The sequence below is a fragment of the Belonocnema kinseyi genome, chromosome 1 (genome assembly GCF_010883055.1).
Source record: "Belonocnema kinseyi isolate 2016_QV_RU_SX_M_011 chromosome 1, B_treatae_v1, whole genome shotgun sequence".
Lineage (NCBI taxonomy): Eukaryota > Metazoa > Arthropoda > Insecta > Hymenoptera > Cynipidae > Belonocnema > Belonocnema kinseyi.
Window position 1 is genome coordinate 144,264,131 of NC_046657.1, and position 13,884 is coordinate 144,278,014.

The 13,884-nt window shown below is 29.0% G+C and overlaps 1 protein-coding gene across 4 annotated transcripts in view; it reads left to right on the forward strand.

Moving 5' to 3' along the window:
• Positions 1 to 5,643, forward strand: part of LOC117182616 (disintegrin and metalloproteinase domain-containing protein 33) — a 362,482-nt gene extending 356,839 nt beyond the window's left edge. For 3 of the 4 annotated variants that reach the window (XM_033375720.1, XM_033375725.1, XM_033375731.1), the window contains one exon: positions 4,526 to 5,643. In XM_033375720.1, coding sequence (XP_033231611.1) covers positions 4,526 to 5,099 — 574 coding nt within the window. In that variant the 3' untranslated portion in view covers positions 5,100 to 5,643. The remainder of the gene's footprint in view (positions 1 to 4,525) is intronic. The other variant, XM_033375716.1, reaches the window with a different exon arrangement.
• Positions 5,644 to 13,884: the final 8,241 nt, after the last annotated feature.

The window sequence follows — 13,884 nt, forward strand, 5'->3', positions numbered from 1 at the left end:
CCAAATAGGTGAGTTTTCTACCAATAACAATATTTTTTTTACCAAAAAAGACGATTTTTCAACAAAATACATGAAATTTCAACTAAAGATTTTAAATTTTTAACCAAAAATAAAATATTTATATTTTCATTCAAGAAAATTAATTTTCGAAGAAAAACATTAATTTTCCATTGAAATGATGAACTTTCAACCAAAAAGATTAATTTTCTATCAAGAAATTTGAATTTCCAACTAAGAATAAGGTAAATTATATATTTTAAAACAAAGGTTAAATAGTACATTTCTTTAGCAAAAAAATTAATTTTCAACCGAAAATGACGATTTTTCAACGAAAAAGTTCAATTTCAAATTTAAAAATATAAATAAAAACAAATTTTCTACTTAATCTTCAAGAAAAAAATGAATTTAAACTGAAATTTTGAATCTTGTCTACAAAAAAATGAATTTGTAACAAATTGGTTGAAATTCTAACCAAAAAGATAAACTTTTTATCAAAAACACAAATCTCTAACAACATGTAACAATTTTTAACGAGAAAGATAAATTTGGTACCCAAAAAAATATATTTTCAATTAAAATGATAAATCTCTACCCCAGAAACTGAATTTTTAACTAAATAGTTAAATTTTTAACCATAAAGATGAATTTTAAACGAAGAAGATTTTTTCTATCTAAAGAACAAATTTTTAACAATATTAATCAATTTTCAGTGAAAGAAAGAAATTTTTAGCTAAAGTGATTAATCTTTTACCGAACAAAATGAATTTTCAAAAATACATTCATTTTCAATTAAATAATTAACTTTGTATCTACAAAAGATAAATTTTAATCAAAAACCAAATGGACTAAAAAGATTAATTTTCTTTAAAAAAAAACGAATTTCCAAGCAAAAAGATTAAGTTCCAAGAATAAACATTAATTTTCTACAAAATACGCAAATTTTTAATTAAATAGTTGAATGTTCAACTAAAAAAGATTAATTTTCAACAAAAAATGGAACATGTTGTTTTTTAGTTATGGAAATTAATTTCAAACAAAAAATTTCCAACAAAACAGCTTAGCTTTTAAGAAACAAACAAAATTAATTTTTGTCCAAAAAATGAATTTTCCAGGAAATAGTTGAATTTTCAACCAAAGAAATAAATTTTTTATCAAGAAAATCAGTTAAAAATATGTTTTCAAACCAAACAAGACGAATTTTCAATAAAACCTTAATTTTTTACCAAAGAAATTAACTTTAGATAAAATGCATTAATTTGAACCAAATAATTGAGCTTTCAACTGTGAAAGATCAGTTTTTAACCAAATATCGAATAATTGAATTAACATTTAAAAAAATGACTTTCAAATCAAACAAAGGACGAGTTTTCAACCAAATATTGTAACCAAGAAGATTAAATTTCTACCCAAAACACTACATTTAATAAAATATAAGAATGATAAAAAAGATATATCTCGGGTTCCAATCGTGTACAAAATTAGGCATTTTTTGGACCTTCCCTGAAATTTTTCAATTAAAAAAACATTATTTTTCAAACCAAAAAAAAAAACAAAATTTTAACAAAATAGTGAAATTTTCCTGACAAGGTTAATTTTATTCTAGAAGAGGCGTATTTTAATCAAAATACCTGAATTTTCAACTAACAAAACTAACGTTTAAACACCAATTTTTTCTCAATATTTATATTTTCATATATTTCATAAAGCTTTGACATGTTTATATATTATGTTATCTTCTTCTTCATTCCACTAAAAACGAAATAGTTAAATTGTTGTTAAGAAAATAAGGTTTTAACGAAATACGAGTAGTTCAATTTGAAACTTAAAAATAAAATAATAAAAAATGTTTAGTGAAGTGATAAATCTTGAAGGAAAAAGAAGAAGTTTCAACCAAATAGATCATTTATGAGCTGAAAAAATGAATTTTCAACCAAAAATATGAATTGGAGTGAAAATTAAGAATTATTCTACAAAAAAATAACTTGTAACCAGTTGGTTGCACTTCTGACCAAAAAGATCAATTTTTTTACCAAAAAAGACTTATATTTAAAAAAATGTATGAACTCTCAACAAGGAAGATCAATTTTCTAATCAAAAAGACATATTTTCAATGAAAATTATAAATCTTTACTGCAAAAATTAAATTTTTAACCAAATACATGGTTTGACTTCTAAGAAAAAGTGAAATTACAATTAAAGAGATTAATTTTCTAGAAAAACGGCAAATTTTCAAGAAAAAATATAAATTTTCAACCAAAAACAATTATTTTCCAGGTAAATTATAAATATTTTCACCGAAAAATGAATGTTTAAACAAAAGTTAAATTTTAACCATCAGGATGAATTTCCAATCAAAAAGATTAATTTTCTACAAAAAAAAAATTTCAATTAAAAACATTTATTTTCAACTACAAGGAATAATTTTGTACAACAACAATTAACTTTTCACAAAATATATTAATTTTCAATTCAATAAATTGTTTTCAACTAAAAAATCTAATTTTCAAACCAAAAATCGAATAGACTACGAATATTAATTTTTGACAAAATTCATTAATTTACAATCAAATAGTTAAATTTTTAAATAAACATATAATTTTTAAAGCAAAAATGAAAGACCTAAAATATTAATTTTCTACAGAAAAAGGACGACCTTTTAAACAAATAGATAAATTTTCAACTACAAGGATTTATTTTCTAAAAAATAGATGAATTTTTAACAAATAAATCAATTTTCAACTAAAAAAATATTAATTTTGATCCAACAAATAAAGAATTCTCTACAAAATCGTTCACTTTTTAACAAACCAAAAAAATAATTTGTAAAAAAAAAATGAATTTTCGGCTAAGCAGTTTAAGGAAACAAGACGAATTTTCAGCAAAATAAATTAATTAAAAAAAATGTTAAGCAAAATAATTAATTTTTCATTCAAGAAAATAAATGTTTAACTACGAACATTAATTTTTTACCAGAAAATTTACATTTCGACAAAATACATCCGTTTTGAATTCGATAGTTGAATTTGAACTATAAAAATCACTTTTCAATTGAATTTCTATGAATTAAATTTACATTTAACAAAATTAATTTTCAATGAAATAAAGAACGAGTTTTCAACTAAATATTTTAACCAAGAAGAGTAATTTTCTACTAAAAAGCACTAATTTTAACAATATACATGATTGTTCAGCTAAAAAAAAGCTAAATTTTGAACTAAAAATGTAAAACTTAAATTTACAATTAAAAAATTAATTTTTAATGCAAAAAAATGAACTCTGAGCAAAATAGTTCAATTTTGAACCAACAAGATTAATTCTATCCTAAAAAAGACGAATTATCATTAAAAGACCTGAATTTTAAACTAAAAAACGTAACTTCTAAACACAAAATGCAATAATTTTTTTTCTAAGTATTTCTATTTTCATATACTTCATACGGGTTCGATATGTTTAGATTTGATTTTATCTTCTTTCTCATTTAATTCTTAAAAATGGTAAATTTATTGTAAACTTTGGTTTGGAAATCGCGTGCAATTACATGAAAAATTGTTTCGTCTTTGTTTCCATCTCACATTATTTAGGAGAAAAAAAAACATTACAATAACTATTTATCAGATGATTTCCACTTTTTCCAAAATGTCCGGTCAGACAGTCAGATGACGGGAAATCGGTCAGATGACAGAAGCGGTCGGTGTCATTTGACCTTACTCACCATCTTTACCTAGTGAATCTCTATGACAAATGGCCCAAAAAATAAGATCCAAATAAACAGATCATTATGAACTCGAGTCAAATGATTTTTGGAGCAAAATGCTCTTAAACAAAATTGACCTTTTTAATTGACAGTGAGGTCTTTTGTCTTGACAAGAATGAAATTATTGTCGCGATAAAGAATTTTAAATAAAGATCTTCAGATTTTGAAAAATGGAAAATCGTGCACTTTTGCGTACATCCTCTGGCAGACCGAAGAAACCGAATGGAGCCTCTACGAAGTACCCGTAAAGACCCCATTGGGCCCCCATTCGGTTCCTTTTAAAAAAACTCAAAAACAGCAAGATCAATTGTTAAACTGTTGAAATTCGAATTCTACGTTAAATTTTCTATTTGAAACTCACGGAGTAATCGCAATACTTTTTTTTTTCATTATTGAAAACGTTAAAAAAATGTCATTAACTTCTGCTGAAGGTGACTTCAAGCCCATCCATAATAGCTCAAGTAGTATGTTGCGCGCGAAGTTTAAAAATAAAATTCTCTCTTACCTGCATCGCAGCGTTGTTGTCTCAGGTTTCCACTGCGTGCCGCTAGCATCCAGACAAAATTCTTAATTCTTAAAGTAGAATCTGAATTTCAACAATTTAAAAGTTGATTTTGCTTTTTATTAGTTTTTTAAAAAGGAACCGAATGTGGACCCAATGGGTCTTTACGGGTACTTTGTAGAGGGTCTATTCAGTTCCTTCGGTCCGCCAGGGTCACTAGCGGTCGTGGTATAGATCCCACGGGCTCGTATAATCTTGTTATTTTCTAGTGATACATTTATTCAAGCTCAACAACAAGTAGCCCGGTGGACGAGTGAGGAGGGAGGGCAGCTCCGGTTACCGCAGCAGCCGCCGCCATCGCCACTTCCATCGGCCGCGTCACCAATGCAACTGCAGCAGCAGCAAAGTCATCTTCATCTTCATCATCAGCAGCTCCAGCAAATGATTCTGCAGCAGCATCCACATCAGAATCAGAATCAGCAGCATCAGAATCAGAATCAGCAGCATCAACATCAGAATCAGAATCAGCATCAACACATGGCGGCGGACCAAAAGCCAATCAAACAACGTGGCTACTATCCATCCCCACCCCACACCGATAATGGCTTCGTCATCGACGAGGCTGAAAATGCTCAATCCCAACAAGAAAATCCCCCCGACGTTCGTGGAATCGATGTGAAACACTCGCCTAATATTAAAAAATGCCCACTAGACGGTAATTTTAGTCTAGATTGTAACATAATGAATAACGGTTCCCCTAAAGGATTAAATACCAACAACACTAGTGATAATGGAAATACTGCCCTACAGCCCTCTTCGCATTTTCCCGAGTACAAGCATTGATAATTATTAATCGACGACAACTAGTGTCCAGGATCTAGTGGTGTGACTTAATCTCGAACTCGCATTTTATACTGAATAGTGTAAATACCGATAAACTATAATTGCGACAGGTATTAAATGATAATGAATTAAAATAATATATATAAATAAATATATACATGAAAATGTTTATGAATAAACATTAGTGAAGTGTACGAATACTCGCTGGCGAAAAGATCAGCGATTCCTCCCTCGTCCAGGTTTCTACGACTCGGTTTTATCGACGTCAATCGGATTGCCGCCGGCGTACGTTTTTCCACCGCCCGGTCAAACGAATAATCTTTGTTATATACACGATCACTTGTGTTCTTGTTTATGTCGGACGAATAAATGTACGATGAGATCGAAATTCTAAGCTTGCCGAATTATTTCTGACTAAAGTATACAACAGTTTACAGAACGTTTTTGGTAAAGCGATAAAAGTAAGAGCGATCGATTGATCCAAGTCAGAACCTTATATATAATAATAATAAAAATAATAAAAAATATTGTCACATTTACTGTATGAAAGCCGTTTGAAATGCTGTTCCTACTTTTTATTATTTCAGAATTTCGTTGTATTGCAGATACCCCTTCCTAAACTGTAAAACAAAAGTGTATTTTTAAGACTGTATGCGCCGGAAGAGATTTTATTATTCGAAAGTACACGGACAATTTTAGAACCCTGTAGTTTTAGAACCCGAGGCGATGGAACTTTTCGGATATCAAAATTGAATAAACTTTTATTTCAAGGAAACGGTAGCGACGTTTTATAAATACATGCCATACAATATAGCGCCTTTGTTTCAGTTTTATTAGTTATTATTGCATTTTGTGATGAATTAGGATTTTAAATAAAAAAGTATGAAAAAGAGGAATTTATTTGTTAGAATTCCCCTTTCAGGGTAAAGAAAGGCCTGTACATGTTCGGTTGCTGACGCCGCAGAATGGGAAAAAAAGTAAATTTTCTGTTTCAAAATACGATTTCGGCTGAACTTGTAGACCAATTTGGATGTTTTTTTTCAAAGCTGATAAAATTTCAAAAAAAGTTATCGAGTCTGATTTTTTAATTTAGTTTTGCAATTTGTTCATAAATAAATGTTTAAATTTATCGAAAATTAAGTGACCAATCGCCGTCAATCCCCATAAAACCATTTTCATTCACTTATTTGTTTATAACAAATCCAATACATTTTTTGACACTTGCATTGCTACTAGACATCTTTTTTAGATATTTGCTTTCAGTTTTCTAGGTATTTATGATTGAACGAAAGCATTTTTGAAGAACCGGTATACCTCAAAAGTATAAAATTTTTTTTAATAAATAAAAAAAAATATATAAAAATTTGAAAATAAATTTTGTCAACGGATGTTTTTCTTTGCCCAAATGTGGATCACTACGCATTTTTCTGGTGACTCTCAGCTGAGTATAATTGGAAATGCGTTCCAATCTGCACGGCGTAGGGCGCGAGCAGTATATTTTGAAATGCGTTCCAATCTGCACGGTGCGGCGCACAGTGGGGAAGAAGTACATTTTTTGGTTCAAAATACGATTCCGGCTGAACCTGTGGACCGATTTGGATGTTTTTTTTTAAATGTGATAAAATATAAAAGATACTTGTCGAGCCGGATTCTTAATTTATTTTTTAAATTCTTTTATAAATAAATAAATATGACGAAAAAAGTATCAATTTTTTCTATTTAACTTTCCCGTTGCTCGTCAATAATAGGAAGATTGTGGTAATCGCCAACGCTTCATAAATTTACATTATATAATGATATTCCATCATGATACAATAGAAAAAATTTATAAACAAATTATTTGTTGAAGATGTGTTTTCTAAAATTTTCAATAATTTAACGTTTTTTAAGTTATATTGCAGGAAATTTAAATCGAAATAATATTTTAATGAGAAAAATTGCTCCTAAGACGATTCTTGTCGATATTATAAACAAATGCATTATTTAGGTTTTTTTCGTAAAAAAATTCGTTTTTTTTTCTATGAAAAATTATTTTAAATTAGAAACTTCATTATAATTACAGAAAAAGTTATAATTTGTTGATAAATTTTATGATTTTTTAAACAAATTTAGTAAAAAAATGGATTATTTGGAAATTTGTCGACGTAAAAACTCGTTTTTTTCCAAAGGCGACAAATGACCGACAAATGCCTAAATAATGCATTTCCAAATTCAATTCGTTTATCAAAATGTCAAATTAATCAAGTAATTATGAATGTTACTGAAATTATTGTAAAGTTCCCAATTAAAAGGACTGACATCGAAAGAAAACGAATTTTTTGTCAACAGATGCCCGACTAATGCATTTGTTTATTAAATTTGTTGACAAAAACAAAATTTATCAAATAGTGATGGATGTTGCTAAAATTATCATGAAATTCTCAATTGAAAGGACTGGCATAGAAAGAACGAATTTTTCCGTCGATAAGTGCTCGAATAATGGATTTGTTTATGAAATTTGTTTCATAAAATCATAAAATTCATCAAAAAGTTATGAATTTTCTGAAATTATCATGAGGTTTTGAATTTAAAAAATTGAAATAAAACAAATTTCTGACGACAAATACCTGAATAATGCATTTGTTTATACTTATTTCACTAAAAAAATCATAAAATTTATCAACTAATTATGAATGTTGCTGAAATCAAAATGAAGTTCTCAATTGAAAGGACTGACGTCGATAAAAATCGAATTTTTTGTCAACAGATGTACGAATAATGCATTTGTTTATTAAATTTGTGTAATAAAAAAATTGGTTGAATAGCAGTGAATGTTGCTAAAATTATCATGAAGTTTTCAATTACAAGGACTGGAATTGAAAAAAACTTATTTTTCCGTCGATAAGTGCTCGAATAATGCATTTGTTTATTAAATTTGTTTATAATATTAAGAAAAATAGTCTTAAGAGACATTTTTTTCACTAAATTATTGTTTTATTCAAATTTCTTGCAATATAAATTTAAAAAACGTTAAATTATTGAAAATTATGGAAAATACATTTTCAACAAATAATTTGTTCATAACAATTTTTTTGTTTATTGATTTATTTTATATAATGTAAATCTATGAAACGTCCGCGATTACAACAATTTTCCTATTTATTGACGAGCACCGGGAACATCAAATAGACAAAATTGTCATTTTTCCGTCATATTTATTTATTTATAAAAAATTTTAAAAACTAAATTACAAATCAGGCTCGACGACTTTTATTGAAGTTTTATTAGCTTAAAAAAAAACATCCAAATCGGTCTACCGATTCAGTCGAAATCGTATTTTAAACAAAAAAATGTACTTTTTCCTCACTGAGCGCCGTGAAGACTGAAACGAATTTCAAACTATATTGCTCACGCCCAACGCCGTGCAGATGGGAACGCATTACAAATTAAACTCAGTTGAGGCACATCAGCAAAATGCGTCGCGATATACAATGGGGCAAAAAAAAACGTCCGTGGAAACATTTATTTTTAAATTTTCGTTCTTTTTTCATTTAATAAAAAAAGATTTAGAGTTTTAATCTATATCGGTTTTTCAAAAATGCTTTCAATCAACCAAAAATACCTAGAAAACTGAAAGTAAATATAAAAAGGATGTCCAACAGCAATGCAAGTGTTAAAAAATTGATTGGATTTGTTATAAACAAATAAGTGAATGAAACTGGTTTCGTGGGGATCGGCGGCGAATCATCATTTAATTTGCACTGAATTTGAAAAAATTATGGACAAGAAGAGTTTTTTAGTTCAATAATAAAGGTTAATAAATAGTTTGTTATTTTAAAACCAATTTGTATAAACAAATATCCATATTAGGTTTTTTTATGGAATAAATATATTTTTTTATAGAATCAATCATATATTACCTGAAAACAAAACCTAAGTATCATATTTAATCCCCAAATAAAAGTTAGTAATTGTTTAAACTACCATAATTCACAAATGCACTATTCTCCTTTTGTTAATTTGTCTTTTCGATGCAATTAATTGTAAATAACTGACTTATAAATTTTTAAAAACATTTTGATGACAGTAAACAATTCATTATTTCAAGCAACATTTGTTTAAACAAATTCATTGTTTGGCTATTTTTCAGTATTTAAATTTTTCTTTGTAATCAACTTCTGATAAAATATTTAAAAATTTTTTTTCGATAGTATGATAACGATTCGCTTTTTGTTTTTATTACCAATATAGTTAACGATTTTTTTGCGGCTTATGCATTTCTAAACTACATTTTTTTCTTGTGGATGGCTACGTTACTCAAATCGTAAACAAAAATAAAAATAGTGAATCGTTATCGAACTATTAAAAAGTTAAAAATGTGCTATTAACAGTTGATTACACACATAAAAACTAAATTAATTAAAAAATGCATTATTCGTCTATTTTTCAGCATATAAACTTGTTTTTTTTTTTGTAATCAACTTCTTACCACACATTTTTTAACTTTTTTGATAGTTCGATAACGGTCCACTATTTTTATTAACAATGTTGTAAACAAATTTTTATCGGCTAATTCATTTGTAAACTAAATTTTTTTGTCGCGGATGGCCACGTTAAATAAATTGTTAATAAAATAAGAATAGTGGATTGTTATCGAGCTATTATAAAAAGTGAAAAATGTGTTAATTAACTTTAAGTTAAACAATTATCAAATTTAATCAATTCATGGCAAAAAATCATTGCTTAATAACTGGCTAATAATACAGTGAAATAGCGGTATTTTACTCATAAATACATAAAACGATATGGATTTGTTTAAACAATTGTTGTTTACAATAATAAATTCTTTACTGTTATCCAAATCTTCTTAAAAATGTATTAGTCAGTTCTTTAAAGTTAATTGCATCGAAAAATCAGGTTTGTGCCTCTAAAAATAGCCAAATACTGCATTTGTTAATTAAGGTAGTATAAACAACTATTAACTATTATTTGGTAACCACACTTAATACTTGGGTTTTATTTCCAAGTAATATATGAACGATTTCATAGAAAAAACTTTATGTATTCCATCAAAAATACCTCATATGGACATTTGTTTATAAAAATTGTTTTCAAAATAACAAATTCCTTTTAAATTTGATTAATTAAACTGAAAAATTTTTTTCTCCCTAAATTGTTCAAATTTAGTTCGAATGAAGTAACGAATCGCTGCCCATCGCCACGAAGCCCTTTTTATTCACTTATTTGTTTACAACAAATTCAATACATTTTTTAACATTTGCATTGTTATTGGGCATCTCATTTCGGATAGTTGTTTTTCAGTTTTCTAGATATCATTGATTGAATAAAAGCATTTTTCAAAAACCGGTATACTTCAAAAGTAATTTTTTTTTCATTTTTGTCATTAAATAAACAAAATAATGAACAAAAATGTAAAAATCGGTCATGAGAGTTCAATGCGAAATTTTATTAGATTTGATTTAAAAAAAGAGGTAAAATCGGATAGTGATTTTTCTCTGGAAATAAATTTGTCACTCACGTTTTTTGCTTTACATTTCCAGATTTTCTATCATTTTAAAATTATTTAAATTTTGATTCTTTTATTTTGAAAAGAAAGCCTTTCATCTAAAGATTCTAATAAAAATAATTGAGTTAAAAAATTTAAAGTTTTTAATTTTTGTTTGAAGCTTTAATTTTGCAGAGTGGCCATTTTAGTCAGAAAAAATAATTTTCAAGCATTTCTTGGTTCACAAACATTTTTTACGATTAAATCGAAAAAATTCAAACTCGTAAAGCTAAAAAATTCCCTTCAAAACATTAAAATGTATAATAAAGTATGGACTATACTTAAACAAAAACACATTTTCAATTTTTCTAGGAATTTCATTGAAATTTATATCTTCTTTTTCAGGCTTTCATAAGGCTGAAAAAGTTTTAAAATTGTATTTTAAGATCTTCTAAAACCTACGTATTGTTACTCATGCTATGGAATATTGTTAAATTTCTTATTATTTTTGAAATTCTATTTAACTTTTAAAACATTTTTGATATCATTTGAATTATCCCTAAAACTTTCAATAAATCCTGCAAAACTAAAAAAAAATTCAGTTCTTGGTATATCTAGGGGTTTTGTGACGCCTACGGAATTTATTTTGTATAATCTGGATGTGATTAATCTTACTTTTTGACGCAACACCCCAAATTGTACAGACGTATGTTATGATGACGCGAGATAACCGCGAGAGCTTTCCCTTTAGTTTCGTGGATATGCTGCTTCCACTTAAGAAGTTTATGGAGTTTACACCCTAGGTATTTAACGGAAGTTTTTCATTCTATTGGTTCATGAAACATTTTTGGTGCATCTATTTTGACAGGCATTCTGATTGAGAAAAGAATTAATTCTGAGTTTGCTACATTAATTTATATTCTCCAAAGCCGCAATGATTTCCAAAGCTTTGTTAAATAATTTTCAGATTGTCGGAACTGACCAAGAGGAATCCAGTGGGCACGAAATTCAGCGACGTCTTTAAGACATCGTTACGACATCTTTACGACAAATTTACGACATCCTATGCCCATGTCGTTACAGTGTCTTGACGATAGCGTGAAGACATCGTCAGATCATACGACATATTCACGATATCGTAAAGACGACTTAACGACATAGACATAAGATGTCGTAAAGTTGTCGTAAAGATGTCGTAAAGACGTCACCAAACTTTGTACCCACTAAGAAGTGAATAGTGCGGTGTTGTCTGCATAGAATCCAATTGTAACTTTAGGGACCTCAGGGATGTCGTTTACGCAGATAATAGATAATACCGGACCTAAGATGTGGCCTTAGGGCACATCCGCTCGGATGGGTTTCTCTTTTGAAAGGGTCTGACCTATTTTGACTGAGAAGTTTCTGGTAGAAATATAAGAGTTTATAAAGAGGATAAGCCCTCTTTGGAAATTGTAATCTGTTAATTTTCTGAGCAGTCCCGCATGCCACACACTATTAAAAGCTTTTTCTACATCGAGGGAACCAGCTCCAGGGTGTTTTCTTAGATTGAAATTTAAGCTAATGGCTTCAGTAAGCTCGAGCATCATGTGCTGCGTGAGTGACCTTTTATAAAACCGTATTGTTGTGATTTAGGGATGCTGTTTTTCTCGAGGTAATAATTTACTAGAGTGAGTATTATTTTTTGAAAAATTTTCCTCATTGTATTAAGAAGACTCATGAGCCTGTGGCTGGTAGGATATGTATCCTTGTCTTTTTTCTGCAAAACTTATATGTGAGCTATTTACCATGAGTCAGGAAAGTAGCTTAGTTGAATACAGGCATTAGCGATAATAGCAAGGAGGGTGAGACAAGAAATCGGAAGTTTTTTGAGGACTAAGTATGAAATCGAATCAGGACCAAGAGGTTTGTTATTTCTAGTTTTCTTGATTTGTTTAGTTAGTTCCTTATGGGTTGTTTTCTTGAAATTGTCGGTGCTTGGGATTCTAAGAAAATAGAAGACAATTTGTTCCCATTCTGCAATGTGCTGAGGGTCGGATGTTTCGTTACGTAGAACAAAGTTACTTTTATAATTTGCCGCTAGAAGATTTGCTTTATTGGTAGGAGAGAGCGCAAACGTTTGATCTGGATTTTTAAGAGGGGTAAACTTAGTACTCGGCTTCGTTAGGGCTTTAGTCATACGATAAATAAAGTTATTTTTAATTTAAAGTTTACCGACTTCTTTATTCCAATTTTTGTATCTGTGCTCTTCAACTTTATTTGCTAAAGTTTTCCGAAGGTGGCTAATAATTTTTTTAAGGATACAGCTTTTAGTATTTTATGCTGTACGACAGAGTTTATTGCGAGTGTGGATAAGGTGTTCAATCTCGGGGCTGAGAGGTGGATCGTATTTGTTAATGGTAGTTTGAGGAGCTGAACTGTCAATGGCAGTTTTTATGCTAGGGGTCCTATTGGCTATGGCGTCGTCAATGTGGAAAGTGTTTATCATTAAAAGTTAAAGTTAACATGTGTTTCTAGGGTCATGTTGAATGCTTGCCAATTTGCTTTTGAAAATTATAGTTAGGCGCGACAGGGGCTTTTTGACAGTTGGTGAAAATGCTTAAGACTGGACGATGTTCTGAGTCAAGATCATCTATAGTGAAAATGTGGTGGTTGCAGAAGTTGCTTTTGGAAATTGCAGTCAATAAGGTCAGATTTATGTTTGGTGTTGTGAGGGAAAAAAGTGTGCAAGTCTGGTACCGAGATTGATAGATTCTTATCATTTATGATTTCAAATAATGGTTTACCGATTTTGTTAGTTGTTCTGCTATTCCAGGCTAAAGGTTTACCATGCAGGTCACCTGCAGCAACTACGGATGGTGCAAGTTTGAATATCTTTCTGTAGTCATTTTTTAGAAATTCGCGAGGAGTCTCATAGAGCGAGACTATAGCATATGGATTCCCGTGAATTTTTATTTTTATGGCAGTTGCTTCGAGGGCTTCAAGTTCAGGAATTATTAGTTCATGCTGATCAATATTTTCTTTAATTAAGTTCGCGGTACCTCTATTTGTATTATTTTGTTTAATTTGTAGCCACGAACTAGATTAATGCGTGGGGATTCGCGTAGTAAAGTTTCACTAAACAAGCAAATGGTAATGTTATTTTTGTAGATGCATGTGGCTAATTCATGTGTTTTTTAAAGAATACCTTGAGCATTCCAAAAATTATTTTTAAAGTATTATTATAGAAGATAGCCATTTTCGATAGCAAGTGATAGTATATTACTTATAATCTCTGCGGTTTAATTTATAGCTTCGCTAATG